The sequence below is a fragment of the Pongo pygmaeus genome, chromosome 23 (genome assembly GCF_028885625.2).
Source record: "Pongo pygmaeus isolate AG05252 chromosome 23, NHGRI_mPonPyg2-v2.0_pri, whole genome shotgun sequence".
NCBI lineage: Eukaryota > Metazoa > Chordata > Mammalia > Primates > Hominidae > Pongo > Pongo pygmaeus.
In genome coordinates this window covers 61561628-61577269 of record NC_085931.1, presented here as the reverse complement: position 1 = coordinate 61577269, position 15642 = coordinate 61561628, and the positions used below count along the sequence as shown (strand labels likewise).

Below are 15642 nucleotides of genomic sequence, written 5' to 3'. Positions count from 1 at the left end.
AGAAAGGACTCTGTTTCCAAAAAAAAAAAAAAAGCCTTAATATGTTTTTTTTAAAAAAAATAAAAAATAAAAAAATAGAGATGGGGGCCAGGTGCAGTGGTTCACACCTGTAATCCCAGCACTTTGGGAGGCTGAGGCAGGTGGATCACCTGAGGTCGGGAATTTGAGACCAGCCTGGCCAACATGGTGAAACCCTGTCTCTACTAAAAATACAAAAAATTAGCTGGGCGTGGTGATGCATGTCTGTAATCCCAGCAACTCGGGAGCCTGAGGCAGGAGAATCACTTGAACCTGGGAGGCAGAGGTTGTAGTGAACTGAGATCACACCACTGCACTCCAGCCTGGGCGACAGAGTGAGACTCCATCTCAGAGAAAAAAAAAAAAAAAGAGATTGGGTCTCACTATATTCCCCAGGCTGGTCTTCAACTCCTGGACGTAAGTGATCCTCCCACCTCAGCCTCCCAAAGTGCTGGGATTACCAGCGTGAGCCACCACACCTGACTTTCATGTTTTTTATACAAGTGATATGTGCACATACTTTAAAACCTCAGAGAGATGACAGGGCTGGTGAGGACAGCCCCCCCACCCCGCCCCCATCCCAAGTCACACTCCTCAGAGAAAAACTCAGAGAGATGACAGGGCTGTTGAGGACAGCTCCCCCTGCCCCCCAACATCCCAAGTCATACTCCTCAGAGAAAAACTCAGAGAGATGACAGGGCTGGTGAGGACAGCACCCCCTGCCCCCCGACATCCCAAGTCATGCTCCTCAGAGGCAATCACTGGACTCTTTCAGCAGTTTTCTCCAATGTTAACCTCCATGTTTCTAAATAATACACACATACATTTCTTCTTCGTTGTTCATCAATTTTAGACACTATGAATTAACTTCCTACAATGGAAGGCAAAGCTTTCCCACCACCCAACTTCCCTCTCCCTTTCCCTTCTTCCGAAGTCACAGGGTAATTTAGATGGATATCCTGACCTGGGTTGTTTACTCAGGGCATCTCTGCTTACTTACGGAAGTCTCCCCCCAGGTTCATAGTCCTCTTGCTCTGTTTGCTTGGTTCTGTACTTATCTACTGCTGATTTCTCCCAAACTCTATGAGACTCTCCCGGCTCACTGATGCTACTCTGGGATTCCTGTCCTGATCCAGAGACCCCTCCCCACTCTCCTTGCCCCATACCTGTCTCTCAGCCCTAATTTGTCACCAGACTGGGCCACATTTGGAGTGAGAGGGATGGGGGCTGTCAACAGTGATGCTGACACAGCAGGTGAGACCAGCAAACCAGAAGCCACAGCAGCTTCTCGCTGCAGCTGCCCCACCCTAAGCCCTCAGTTCCTTACAGCAAGGCCCTGCTCAGGCTAGAACTCTCCTCCCCAACCCAGCACTGCTCCCCTTACCTGAGAGGATGCCTGACCACCCTAAATGAAGTACTGACCACCCCCTGCCACAGGGACACCCTGGCTCACTATCCTGCTTTATTTTCCTTCTAAGACAAAGGCCAGCAAAGAGTTTCTATAAACGGCCAGGGAGGAATTATTTGCCGTGGCCCCTACTGGAGCTGCTCAACGCTATGAGATGTGGATGAATATGGCTGTGTCTAACGAGACTTTATTGGTGGACACTGAAACGTGAGTTTCATATCGTTTTCATGTGTGTAACAAAATATTCTTCCTTTGATTTTTTTTTTTTTTTTTTCTGAGACGGAGTCTCACTCTGTCGCCCAGACTGGAGTGCAGTGGAGCCATCTCGGCTCACTGAAACCTCTACCTCCCGGGTTCAAGCGATTCTCCTGCCTCAGCCTCCTGAGTAGCTGGGATTATAGGCACATGCCACCACGCCCAGCTAGTTTTTGTATTTTTAGTAGAGATGGGGTTTCACCATGTTGGTCAGGCTGGTCTCGAACTCCTGGCCTCGTGATCCACCCGCCTTGGCCTCCCAAAGTGTTGGGATTACAGGCGTGAGCCACCACACCCGGCCTTTTTTTCTTTTTTTTTTTGAGCCAGTCTTGCTCTGTTGCCCAGGCTGGAGTGCAGTGGCGCAATCTCAGCTCACTGCAACATCCACCTCCCGGGTTCAAGCCATTCTCCTGCTTCAGCCTCCCTAAGTAGCTGAGATTACACACGTGCGCCACTACGCCCTGCTAATTTTTGTATTTTTATTAGAGACGGGGTTTCACCATGTCGGCCAGGCTGGTTTTGAACTTCTGACCTGAGGTGATCCGCCTGCCTTGGCCTCCCAAAGTGCTGGGATTACAGGTATGAGCCACGATGCCCGAGCTTCCTTTGATTTTTTTTCCCCAACCATTTAAACAGGTAAAAGTAAAACCAGCCAGGCACAATGGCTCACACCTATAATCCCAGCACTTTGGGAGGCCAAGGCGGGTGGATTGCTTGAGCCCAGGAGTTTGAAACCAGCCTGTGCAACGTGGTGAAACCCCGTCTCTACAAAAAAAATACAAAAATAAATTAGCCGGGCATGGTGACATGCACCTGTAGTGCCAGTTACTGGGGAGGCTAAGACGGGAGGATCACTTGGGACCAGGAGGCGGAGACTCCAGTGAGCCAACATCATGCCACTGCACTCCAGCGTGGGCGATAGAGTGAGACCTTGTCTCAAAAAACTAAAATAAAAAATAATGTAAAACCATTCTTCACTCACAGGCCACATGGAAAAGGACATGACCTGCAGGCCGAGGTTTGCTAACCTGTACGTATCTCCCACTTCCTAATGAGGCGTCACCTGGAGACACTGCGGGCCATGTGCTCCTCGCAGAGTTGCACCGTGAGGAGCTGGGAGGCTGGCTCCGCCCTGTCCTCCCTCTCGCCCCAGCCCCATCCTTGCTCACCTTTCTGTCCTGACTCAAGGCCCTGAGACTCCAGCCATCTCGCCACACTGCCCCTCCCTCTGTGTCATCTCCTAGCATCCTAGCATTCAGCCAGGGCTGAATGGACGTTTCAGGAAAAACTCTGAGAACAGACGGTACCACGAATGACAATGATGTATTTCCTTCGAGCTGAAGACCCTAAAGTGAAGCATGTCCCAGGACTGTAGGTCAGATACTGTGTGTCTCTCTCCTGCTTGGCCATTTTGTGGCCTGGAGCCAAACCTGCTGACAGTACAGCTTTATGCTGCAATGCCACCTGCATCTCTAGCACGGGATCAGTCTTTTTTTCCCAACATATTGCCACTCAAAACACTCTGACATGTACCAACCTAAAATTAACTTTACTTAGAATGAGAAAACGCAGGCACAAGACAGTCAAAACTCTTTTTTTTCTTTTGAGACACAGTCTTGCTCTGTTGCCCAGGCTGCAGTGCAGTGGTGTGATCTCAGCTCACTGCAAGCTCCGCCTCCCAGGTTCACGCCATCCTCCTGCCTCAGCCTCCCGAGTACAGTAGCCTCCAGGACTACGGGCGCCTGCCACCACCCCCAGCTAATTTTTTGTATTTTTAGTAGAGACGGGGTTTCACCGTATTAGCCAGGATGGTCTCAATCTCCTGACCTAGTGATCTGCCTGCTTTGGCCTCCCAAAGTGCTGGGATTACAGATGTGAGCCACTGTGCCCGGCCTTTTTTTTCTTTTTTCTTTTTTTTAAGACAGGGTCTCACTCTTGTCACCCAGGCTGGAGTGCAGTGGCACAATCATGGCTCACTGAGGCCTCAACCTCCCAAGTTCAAGTGATCCTCCTACCTCGGCCTCCCGAGTAGCTGGAACCAGAGGTGTACAACACCACATCTGGCTAATTTTTTAAAAAATTTTAATAGAGACAGGGTCTCACTATGTTGCCCAGGCTGGTCTCAAATTTCTGGGCTCAATTAATCTACCCACCTCAGCCTCCCGAAGTGCTGGGATTACAGGGGTGAGCCACTGCACCCAATCTCCAAACTCTTCAACCTCACACCCCATGGGAGTGCCCTCCTCACTTCTCACATGGGGTGGATTTTTACGGCTCACTTCTTCATCAGAAATCCCCAACTATGGCCATCCTCGGACACTGCCCGTGGCATGGCTGAAGTACTGCCTGGCGTACTGGCCCATCACAGCTTTGGTACATACTTGAAGCGGACCTTCTCCTCCATGTCCAGGGGCGGATCCTGTGTGATGAGGCTCACCAGCTCCTCCATGCACTGCTGCCTGCACAGGAAGTCCAGCAGCTTCTGGTTCTGAGCCTTACACTCCTGCAAGATGTCATCTTCATCCATTAACTCCTGCAGCGTCACATGCTCCTTGTCCAGCAGCTTGTCAACATGGGACGTGGTGTTCAAGTCAAACTTCCAGAACATCGTGACGGCCGCGGAGCTGCAAACGAGGGCAAAGGGGTCACGTCTCTCACCTTTGCAGATCCACCTTTAGCAACACTAGACCCAAGTCCAAAGGGGTCACGTCTCTCACCTCTGCAGATCCACCCTCAGCAACACTAGACCCAAGTCCCAGAAGTCCATCCGCAGCATGAACACACGATTCCCAGAGCTCAGGATGGTGGGGGGCCTCCACAGTAACCATTCCCATCATTCCTCTCCAGGTTAGGCTCACAAAGTTAGCACAGACTTCCCAGCTCCTCAACAGCTCTGAGGCTGCACCCGCAGCTCCAGGACCTGCCTCTCCAGGTTCTCCTCTGGGCTAACCCCCTCCTTTGCCCTCCTTCCCCACACTGTCCCCCACCCACCAGCATGCTCAACATGCCCCTCAATGCTCTTGCTTGCTCTGTAGTTCTGTTAGGCGAATGCACCCAGGTGTCTCTCCCATGTGTCAGGGATGCCTTCTGTCCTGAGTGAACACTGGACATCTCCCCTCTGAAAGTCTCACATTTGTGAGCAAGCTCAGCAAGTGAAAAATCAAGACAGCTGATGCTGCCTGACCCTGCGCTCACTCCTCTGCCACCCCCAGCCACCCGGCCCATCCACTCATTGTCCCCATCTTGCTGAATCACACCCAGGGTTATCTCTGAAGCAGGCACCTCCTCGCACATCCACCAACTGGGCACTAGGTCTTGAGGAATCACCGCTGATCCAGCCCCTCCTTTGCTTCCCAAACATCCCAGCTCTTGCCGTCTTTGTCCGGACAGTCCTCCCTAGCGCCTCCACGTCACTCTGCATCTTGCCGTCTTTGTCTGGACAGTCCTCCCTAGCGCCTCCATGTCACTCTGCAGGCCAGGGCTGGTTAGCAACAAAGTTTTCACTATTCTCATAGAAAGTGAAAACATAAAGCCTACATCTTTAACAAAGTTAAAACTTTACTGTGAGATTATAAATCTTTTCAATGTTACATGTAACATTTAAAAAATTATAGTAACAGTAGATGGAATTTATCTCATCTAATGTTTTACTTAGAAAAACAAAAGGCTGACCACAGATGTAAATGCTCAGGTTTGTCTGACTGTAAAGCCGGTGCTGCTCTAGGACCCCTGACATGGGAGCCTCCACCGTCCAGCCATACTCCCACAGCCTCTGGCTTTGGCTAATTCAAACTCACTTGACGTCTGCACATCTCGTCTCAGCTCCAAAACCTCTCCTGGCCCCAGTACCTACCTGGCTGCTTTCTACAGCATGCCACCAGGTCCTCTGGGCAGCTCCTGGGTCTCCTGGACCCCATCCGTACTACAAGGACACTGCATTTTTCTTCCCATGCAGACGGCACTTTCCTACTTGTACCGTTCTGCACAGGCTCCCCAGCACGCACCAGCTGCAGCTGAGAGTGTCGCCCTGCAGCCTCCAACCTATACACACCACTGGGGTGGGCGCTGCTCACGGACTTAGATGTGAAGAGCCCAGAGCTGCAGCTCTTAAGGCCCCAAAATGAAGCTGCTTTGACTTTCAGCACAAGGGACTCCATATATACACTGACATTACACTCAGTTTTGATTTTGGGGTGGGGGGGGTTCCGTGTTTTTTTTTTTTTTTTTTTTGTAGAGACAGGGATTTACTATGTTGCCCAGCTTGGCCTCGAACTGCTGAGCTCAAGCAATCTGCCCGCCTTGGCCTCCCAAAGTGCTGGGATTACAGGCATTGAGCCACCAAGCCTGGTCTGCAATCAGTTTTCCTTCTAGGTCTTAAGATCTTCCTTATTCTTCCTGTAAGGGGTGTGGATAGATATTTATGAGTGGTAGTAGCAAACTTCAGAGGACCAGAAATAATGATTCCTAAAAGGGCTTTCAGGAAAAGATGGCTGCCTCCACACACATATCAGATGCTCCTCTCTCTGAAACGCACTACAAAATGTCTCACGTACTTGGATGACACACAATCCAGGGAAAGAAGTGAATCCAACCTTGTCAAGGCTTTTTTTTTTTTTTTTTTGCCAAAATCAGAACTTGCGAGATAGAGCAGTTACAGGTGACTTCTGGACGGTCCTGTTTCTAGCCACAGAGAAGGTGGAAGCCTGGGTGGATTACAAGAGACCATCGACGAAATAGGATCCTGCTAGAAGAGTTTTTCTAGTAGGATAATTTAAAACAACTGCATTAATCCAAAAGACCAAAACTAATAATAAAAAAACAAGGAGATAAGCAACAAAAACAGAGGAGACAAAATAAAAAAAAACAGCAAGATACCAGACATAAATTCAACCATTTCAATAAATGCATTAAATGCAAATAGTCATTTCAATTAAAGACAAACATTGTCAGACTGGATTTTATTTTTAAAGATGGTGTTTCGCCATGTTGTCCAGGCTGGAGTGCAGTGCCACAATCATAGCTCACTGCAGGTTCAAGCAGTCCTCCCATCTCAGCCTTCCAAGCAGCTAGGAGTACAACCAAGCAACACCATGACCAGCTAATGTTTAAATTTTTTTTTTTTTTTTTTTTTGAGACGGACTCTCACTCTGTAGCCCAGGCTGGAGTGCAGTGGCACGATCTTGGCTCACTGCAACCTCCGCCTCCCAGGTTCAAGTGATTCTCCTGCCTCAGCCTCCCGAGTAGCTGGGATTACAGGCATGCGCCACCATGCCCAGCTGATATTTTGTATTTTTAGTAGAGATGGGGTTTCACCATACTGGTCAGGCTGGTCTTGAACTCCTGACCTCGTGATCCGCCCACCTAGGCCCCCCAAAGTGCTGGGATTACAAGTGTGAGCCACTGCGCCCGGCCTATGTTTAAATTTTTTATAGAGATGGGGTCTCACTATGTTGCCCAGGCTGGTCTTGAACTCTAGGCCTCAAGTGCCTTGGCCTCCCAAAGTGTCAGGATTACAGATGTGAGCCACTGCATCCGGCCTGAATTTCTTTTCTTTTTTTTTTTTTTTTTGAGACAGAGTTTTGCTCTCTCACCCAGGCTGGAATGCAGTGGCATGACCTCGGCTCACTGCAATCTCTGCCTCCTGGGGTCAAGCGATTCTCTGCCTCACCCTCCTGAGTAGCTGGGATTATAGGCATGTGCCACCACGCCCAGCTAATTTTTGTATTTTTAGTAGAAACAGGGTTTCACCATGTTGGTCAGGCTGGTCTTGAACTCCTGACCTCGTGATCTGTCCGCCTCAGCCTCCCAAAGTGCTGGGATTACAGGTGTGAACCACTGCGCCCGGCCCTGAATTTCTTTTATTATGTTGACACATATTTAGGATTGTTATGTCTTCTCTTTTTTTTGAGACGGAGTTTCACTCTTATTGCCCAGGCTGGAGTGCAATGGTGCAACTTTGGCTCACTGCAACCTCTGCCTCCTGAGTTCAAGCGATTCTCCTGCCTCAGCCTCCCAGGTAGCTGGGATTACAGGCATGTGCCACCTCGCCCAGCTAATTTTTTGTATGTAATAGAGACAGGGTTTCACCATGTTGGCCAGGCTGGTCTTGAACTCCTGACCTCAGGCGATCCACCTGCCTCAGCCTCCCAAAGTGCTGGGAATACAGGTGTGAACCACACGCCTGGCCTGATATGTCTTCTTGATGATTAATTCTTTGATCATTTTGAAACGTCCTTCATGATCTCTGGCAATATACCTTGTTTTGAAGTCGGCTTTGTCCGATATTAACATAGTACACCAATCTCACCAGTCTTGTGATTCATGTTTGGTATGTCCTTTAACATCCTTTGACTTTCAACCTACTTGTGTCTTTATATTTAAAATGTTTCTCTAGAAAAACAGCATATGGGCTGGGCGCGGTGGCTCCCGCCTGTAATCCCAGCACTTTGGGAGGATGAAGCGGGTGGATCACCTGAGGTCAGGAGTTTGAGACTAGCCTGACCAACATGGTGAAACCCCATCTCTAATAAAAACACAAAAATTAGCCGGGCGTGGTGGTGGGTGCCTGTAATCCCTGCTACTTGGGAGGCTGAGGCAGGAGAATCGCCTGAACCCGAGAGGCAGAGGTTGTAGTAAGCCGATATCACACCACTGCACTCTGGCCTAGGTGACAGTGAGAGATGCCATCTCAAAAAAAAAAAAAAAAAAAGAAAAGAAAGAAAAAGAAAAAAGAAAAAAATCTCTGCATAATAAGAACATTTCTATGTTTCTATCAGCTCTCCCCACATTCTAAGAAACACTCAAAAATGATCATATCAGGCTGGGCATGGTGGCTCATGCCTGTAATCCCAGCATTTTGCAGGGCCAAGGCGGGCAGATCACTTGAGGTCAGGAGTTCGAGACCAGCCTGGCCAACTCCATCTCTACTAAAAATACAAAAATTAGCCAGTCATGGTGGTGCACATCTGAAATCCCAGCTGCTCGGGAGGCTGAGGCAAGAGAATCACTGGAACCCAGGAAGTGGAGCTTGCAGTGAGCTGAGATGGCGCCACTACACTCCAGCCTGGGTAACAGAGCAAGAGCCGAGATCACGCCACTACACTCCAGCCTGGGCGACAGAGCGAGACTCCATCTCAAAAAAAAAAAACAAAAAAAGATCACATCGGAGGCATCCTTTAAGAGTTCACTGCAATGGCACTGGTTTAGTTACAGCTAATTTCACTGTCAAAGAAACTGGTATAAACTGACTCCAGAACATTTACTAAGATAATATTATATACTTCTTTTTTCCAATTTTTCTCCTATCTGCACAACTATACCCTATCCTCCAAACAGATGCCAGCATCTTCCTGGTTGGCCCCTACCTACAGGGAAGGCCTTCCATTTCCTTCCCTACATGACTTCAAGGTCCAGCACTGGCAGCATCTTCAGAACAAACAAGTGGCCATGGCCTGGCTTGTTGATTTAAGGAATTTCTGGTTACATTGGAAGTCTCAACAGAGCTTAAGGATTCCTCTCACATCCTGACTCCCATCCTCAGTGGTCCATCTGAGATGTCAAGCACAGTATGATCAACATCTTCTAGATTCTTACCCAACGCTAAATGAAAGGAACTTGAAGTTCAACTTCTTTACTTTTTCAGGATGGCATATCCGTCAGACAGAAGGTAGATTTCAACAGAATGTTGCCCATATGATCATATAGTTCCATGAAAAAGCCCTTTAAAAAACAACATTCTGTGATAGAGACTGTTGCTAAGAGAAAATTAGAATCTGAAATGCCCTATTACCTGTCTGGCCACAATTTTTTTTTCTTTTCTTTCTTTTTTTTTTGAGATGGAGTCTCACTCTGTCCCCACACTGGAGTGCAGTGGCACAATCTCAGGTCACCGCAACTTCCGCCTCCCGGGTTCAAGCGATTTTCCTGCCTAAGCCTCCCGAGTAGCTGGGACTACAGACACCTGCCACCACACCCAGCTAACTTTTGTATTTTTATTAGAGACTAGGTTTCACCATATTGGCCAGGCTGGTCTTGAACTCCTGGCCTTGTGATCTGCCCGCCTCGGCCTCCCAAAATGCTGAGATTATAGGCGTGAGCCACCGTGCCTGGCCCTTTTTTAAAAATTTATGTGTATTTTTGAGACAGGGTCCTGCTCTGTGAGCCAGACTGGAGTGCAAAGGCCTGAACACAGCCACTGCAGTCTTGAACTCCTGGGCTTAAGCAACCCTCCCACCTCGGCCTCCCAAAGTGCTGAAATTACAGGCATGAGCCACCTTGTCCAGGATGTAGGATTTTTTTTTTTTTTTTTGAGATAGGGTCTTGCTCTGTTGCCAAGGCTGGAGTGCAGTGGTGGGATTTTGGCACACTGCAGCCTCAACCTCCCAGGCTTAAGTGATCCTCCCTCCTCAGCCTCCCAAGTAGCTGGGACTACAGGCACGCGCCGCCACACCCAGCTAATTTTTGTACTTTTTTTGTAGAGACGAGGTTTTGCCATGTTACCCAAGCTGACTGTTTTTTTCTTTTTTTAATCCTAAAAAAATTTTTTATAGAGACCACATCTTGCCATGTTGCCCAGGCTGGTCTTGAACACCTGAGCTCAAGCGATCCACCTGCCTCAGCCTCCCAAGGTGCTGAGATTACAGCATGGGCCACTGGCGCCCAGTCACTTTTTTTTTCTTTTAAAGATTTATGATCAAAGTCCTAGCTCTGCGGTGTGAGCTGAGGCAACTCACATAATCTCTCATGCCTTGATTTCCTCACCTGTAAAATGCAGCATCAACATCCCCTGTGGGGAGGATTACTAAGTTATTCCACATAAAGGCTCTAGAACAGTTCCCAGCACATTTCATTCTCAAAGACCCTCAGTGTAAAGAGACGGAAACAGAGATAAGGTCACTGTGCCCACAGAGGGCGTGCTCCGTGGTGGCCCAACCTGTGCCCTCCTACCTCTCTTCCCTCTTCCACCTTCAGGACATCACACTGGCAGCTCAACTCCAACGTGGTGGGAGTATTAACGCCATGGAAATCAGCAAGTGTTACAAACCAGGAGGTTTCTTCCTCCCCAGAAAGCCCGCTGTTAAACATTTACCAACATACCACTGGATAGGCTGAATGCTTGATTTCCATTTGGCCCGGAAAAAAATGGCGACGTGAGCCCATGAAGCACAATGAATATTTGTACAACCAAGGAACAAACAAGACTATGTCAATCCTGAGCATAGTCCACCAGGGAAAAAAGACCAGGAAAAAAAGTCTAACTTTAAAAAGGGGGTGGAGTAGGACAAACAAGTTAAGTAAAAATCCAAAATCAGAAGTGAAAAGAGGCACATGGCTCGTGCTTGTAATCCCAACAATTCAGGAGGCCGAGGCTGAGGCCGGGGGTCACTTGAGCCCAGAGTTCAAGACAAGCCTGGGCAACATAGCAAGACCCCAGCTCTACAAAAAAAGTTTTAAAAATTAGCTGGGCATGGTGGTGTGCGACTATTATCTCAGCTACTCGGGAGCCTGATGCAGGGGGATCGCTTGAGCCCAGGAAGTTGAGGCTGCAGTGAGCTATGATCATACCCCTTCACTCCAGCCTCGGTGATAGAGCAAGACCCTGTCTCAAAAATAAATAAATGATTTTAATTTAATACATACATAAAGTTCTCAAAGGCTGCTTCTTCCCAAAAACAGTAGCAAGGTACCGCAGAAGAGCAGGACAGATAGGAAGAGAGGGCGTGGGTCCACACCCTCCACCTGTGTGACTGCAGGCAGGTGTGGGAGAAATTTTACTTGTCCCCAGTTTCCAGTTTCCCTTTCTTCAACAGAATAGAGGTCAGTTGGGTACATGGCCACCCTCCTTCAGCCTAACTTTTCCAACCTTCCTTACAGCCAGCTATCATCATGTGACTAAACTCTGATCAATGGGTTGGGAGTAGAAGTGACACTGGAACCTCAACCTCTTACTGTTGTGAGATTCCTTGGTTCTGATTTTTCCTCCTGGTGGGAAACCAAAAACCATAAAGACCCTTCTAGATCCACGAGTGGAAGCCACAAGCTGAGGAAGGCCACCTGGCAGACCAAACCGTTAGAGGAGAAAGAAATGTGCTTGCACCTTGCTCAAGCCACTGTTCTTTGGGACCTCCCTGCTGCAGAAGCTAGGTTTGTACCTTACTACAATTTGAGCAAGGTTCTTTACTTCCCTGAATCTATGGTTTGAATATATAACCAACTCCAAAACTCATGCTAACACTTAAGGCCGGGCGCGGTGGCTCACGCCTGTAATCCCAGCACTTTGGGAGGTCGAGGCAGGTGGATCACCTGAGGTCAGGAGATCGAGACCATCCTGGCTAACACGGTGAAACCCCGTTTCTACTAAAAATACAAAAAATTAGCCTGGCGTGGTGGCGGGCGCCTGTAGTCCCAGCTACTCGGGAGGCTGAGACAGGAGAATGGCATGAACCAGGGAGGTGGAGCTTGCAGTGAGCCTAGATCGAGTCACTGCACTCCAGCCTGGGAGATAGAGCAAGACTCTGTCTCAAAAAAAAAAAAAAAAAGCTGGGCGTGGTGGCTCATGCCTGTAATCTCAGCACTTTGGGAGGCCGAGGCAGGCAGATCACCTGAGGTCAGGGGTTCAAGACCAGCCTGGCCAACATGGTGAAACCCCATCTCTACTAAAAATAAAAATATTAGCCGGGCATGGTGGCAGGTGCCTGTAATCCCAGCTACTCGGGAGGCTGAGGAAGGAGAATCGCTTGAACCCGGGAAGCAGAGGTTGCAGTGAGCCGAGATAGCGCCATTGCACTCCAGCCTAGGGGACGAGAGCAAGACTTCGTCTCAAAAAAGGAAAAAAAAAAAAACTTAATCCCTGGCTGGGGGTGGTGGCTCACGCCTGTAATCCTGGCATTTTGGGAGGCCAAGGCAGGTGGATCACCTGAGGTCAGGAGACCAGCCTGGCCAACATGGTGAAACTCCATCTCTACTAAAAATACAAAAATTAGCTGGACGTGATGGCGGTGCATGTCTGTAATCCCAGCTACTTGGAGGCTGAGGCACAAGAATCGCTTGAACCTGGGAGGCGGAGGCTGCAGTGAGTCTAGATCGTACCATTGCACTCCAGCCTGGGTGACAGCATGAGATTCTGTCTCCAAAACAAAACAAAACAAAATACAACTTAATCCCAATGTGGCAGTATTGAAAGGTAGGGCCTTTAAGAAGTAATTGGATCATGAGAGCTCTGCCCTCAAGAATGGATTAATCCATTCGTGAATTAATGAGTTATCATGGGAGTGGAACTGGTGGCTTTATAAAAAGAAGAGGTTAGGTACAGTAGCTCAGGCCTGTGATCCCAGAACTATGGGAGGCTAAAGGCAGGAGGCTCACTTGAGGCCAGGAGTTTGAGACCAGCCTGCTAGACATGCCTGCTTGCCATGGCAAGACCCTGTCTCTATGGAAAACAAAACAAAACAAAATTAGCTGGGCATGGTGCTGTGCACCTATAGTCCCTGCTACTCAGGAGGCTGAGGTGGGAGGATCGCTTGAGCCCAGGAGGTTGAAGCTGCAGTGAGCCATGATTGTGCCCCTGAACTTCCAGCTTAGGCAACAGAGTGACACCCCATCTCTTAAAAAAAAACCAAACAAAACAAAACAAAAAAAAAAAAAAAAAGGAAGAAAGACCTGAGCTAGTACATTACTCAGCTCCCTTGCCACGTGATGTCCCGCCACCTTGGGCCACCAGTGTCCCCAGCAGCAAGAAGGCCTCCACCAGATATGCCTCTCAACCTTGGACTTCTCTGCCTCCATAACCAGATGAAATAAATTTCTTTTCTTTTTTTGAGATCGAGTCTCGCTCTGTCGCCCAGACTGGAGTGCAATGGCGTGATCTTGGCTCACTGCAACCTCCACCTCCCAAGTTCAGGCGATTCTCCTGCCTCAGCCTCCTGAGTAGCTGGGACTACAGGCGCCCGCCACGACGCCCGGCTAATTTTTTGTATTTTTAGTAGAGACGGGGTTTCACCGTGTTAGCCAGGATGGTCTCGGTCTCCTGACCTCGTGATCCGCCCACCTCAGCCTCCCAAAGTGCTGGGATTACAGGTGTGAGCCACTAAAATTTCTTTTCTTTATAAATTACTCAGTTTCAGGTATTCTAAACAGCAGAAAACAGATTAAGACACTGAGCTTCATATAAAATAATATTTTCTTCAAAAGGCTACAGGAGTTATGAAATGCACCTGGCATATTATAAGTGCCCAATAAATCATACTTGAATTTACTAAATGAATGAAAGAAGGGATGTGATGTCACTAACACACATGAGCTCAAAAGTGTTCATCCTTCTCCTTTTTTTTTTTTTTTTGAGATGGAGCCTCCCTCAGCCGCCCAGGCTGGAGTGCAGTGGCATTATCTCAGCTCACTGCAACCACTATCTCCCGGGTTGAAGCGATTCTCCCGTCTCAGCCTCCCGAGTAGCTTGGATTACAGGCATCCACCATCATGCCTGGCTAATTTTTGTATTTTAGTAGAAACAGGATTTCACCATGTTGGCCAGGCTGGTCTTGAACTCCTGACCTCAGATGATCCGCCCACCTCAGCCTCCCAAAGTGCTGCAATTACAGTCGTGAGCCACTGCGCCCGGCCTCATCCTTCTCCTTTTTAAGTTAATTTTTAACACCCACCCTCTCATTTCCCAGTGGCAGAAAGATAACAGCCCCATATGGCTGCTTGTCTTAAGCACAGCAAGAAAGAAGGAAGCTGAGGAGGCTAATTCCTACGTATTTTCCATGATAAACAAGAAGGCCCAAGGAACCCACTGAAAGCGAAGAGACAGGGAACAAGACATACCTGGGGGCCAAGGCTTAATGCTACCTGGCGCTCCTTCCTGGCCACCGCCTACCAAAACAGAAGCAATCTCTCTACTATGGTAAGATGCTATTCTCTGGTTTAGAATTCTGTATTTGGGAAAACGTAGGCAACCCTAAAAACAAAAATTAAAAACTAAAAAATACAGCCAATTCTTTACCCAAACAGCAGAATAAGACTTCCAAAAGGACTCGAGATGAAAACACTTTCTTAATGAGACCAGGACCACAGGAAAAACCAGGACACTTGGGCAAACCAGGGCTGATGGGCACCCTACCAATATAAAAACACCAGCGTCTTAAAATAAGATCTTTGACACATGGAATGAATTGGAATTCTTCAATCACAACTTGAGTATTCATGGACCCCTTCGTTTTCATATAATTTCAAAATCAGGCCGGGTGCGCTGGCTTATGCCTGTAATCCCAGCACTTTGGGAGGCCAAGGCAGAGAGATCACATGAGGTCAGGAGTTTGAGACCACCCTGGCCAATATGGTAAAACCCCATTTCTACTAAAAACACAAAAATTAGCCAGGCGTGATGGCACATCCCTGTAATCCCAGCTACTCGGGAGACTGAGGCAGGAGAATCGCTTGAGTCTGGGAGGCAGAGGTTGCAGTGAGCTGAGACTGTGCCATTACACTCCAGCCTGGGTGACAGAGTGAGACCCTATCTCAAACAAAAAAAAAAAAAAAAAAAGAAAAAAAAAAATTCGCTTGTAAATTTCACCCTCTTCCCACACCCTCCGCTGACAATCTCGGGTTTTTTATTGGGATTGCACTCAATTTCTAGATCAGTTTGAGAAGAACTGGTATATTTATAACAGTAAGTTTTCCAATCCAAAATCAGGGTACATCTGCCCATTTATTCAAGTCTTTAATTTCTTTCAAAATTGTATAGTGCTCTCCATAAAGGTTTTACACATCTTTTCTTTGATTTATTCCTAGGTATTTTTTATTTATAATTCTACTTTTTAACTTCAGTCTGTTTGTTGGTGGTACACTGTAATTTATTTTTGTTTGAATTTTTTTTTTTTTTTTGAGACAGAGTTTCACCCTTTCGCCTAGCCCAGGCCTGGGATTACAGGCGTAAGCCAGCGTGCCTGGCCTAGATTTTGTAT

The 15642-nt window shown here is 48.0% G+C and overlaps 1 protein-coding gene across 48 annotated transcripts in view; it reads right to left on the bottom strand.

Moving 5' to 3' along the window:
* Positions 1–15642, bottom strand: part of PPP6R2 (protein phosphatase 6 regulatory subunit 2) — a 95495-nt gene that overhangs the window by 44970 nt on the left and 34883 nt on the right. For 15 of the 48 annotated variants that reach the window (XR_010125841.1, XR_010125842.1, XM_054470502.2 and 12 more), the window contains exon 3: positions 4063–4305. Coding sequence is in view for 46 of the 48 variants with exons in the window: in XM_054470502.2 (XP_054326477.1) it covers positions 4063–4289 (227 nt within the window). In the remaining 2 variants the exon portion in view is untranslated. The other 33 variants (XM_063662725.1, XM_054470490.2, XM_063662702.1 and 30 more) reach the window with 11 other exon arrangements.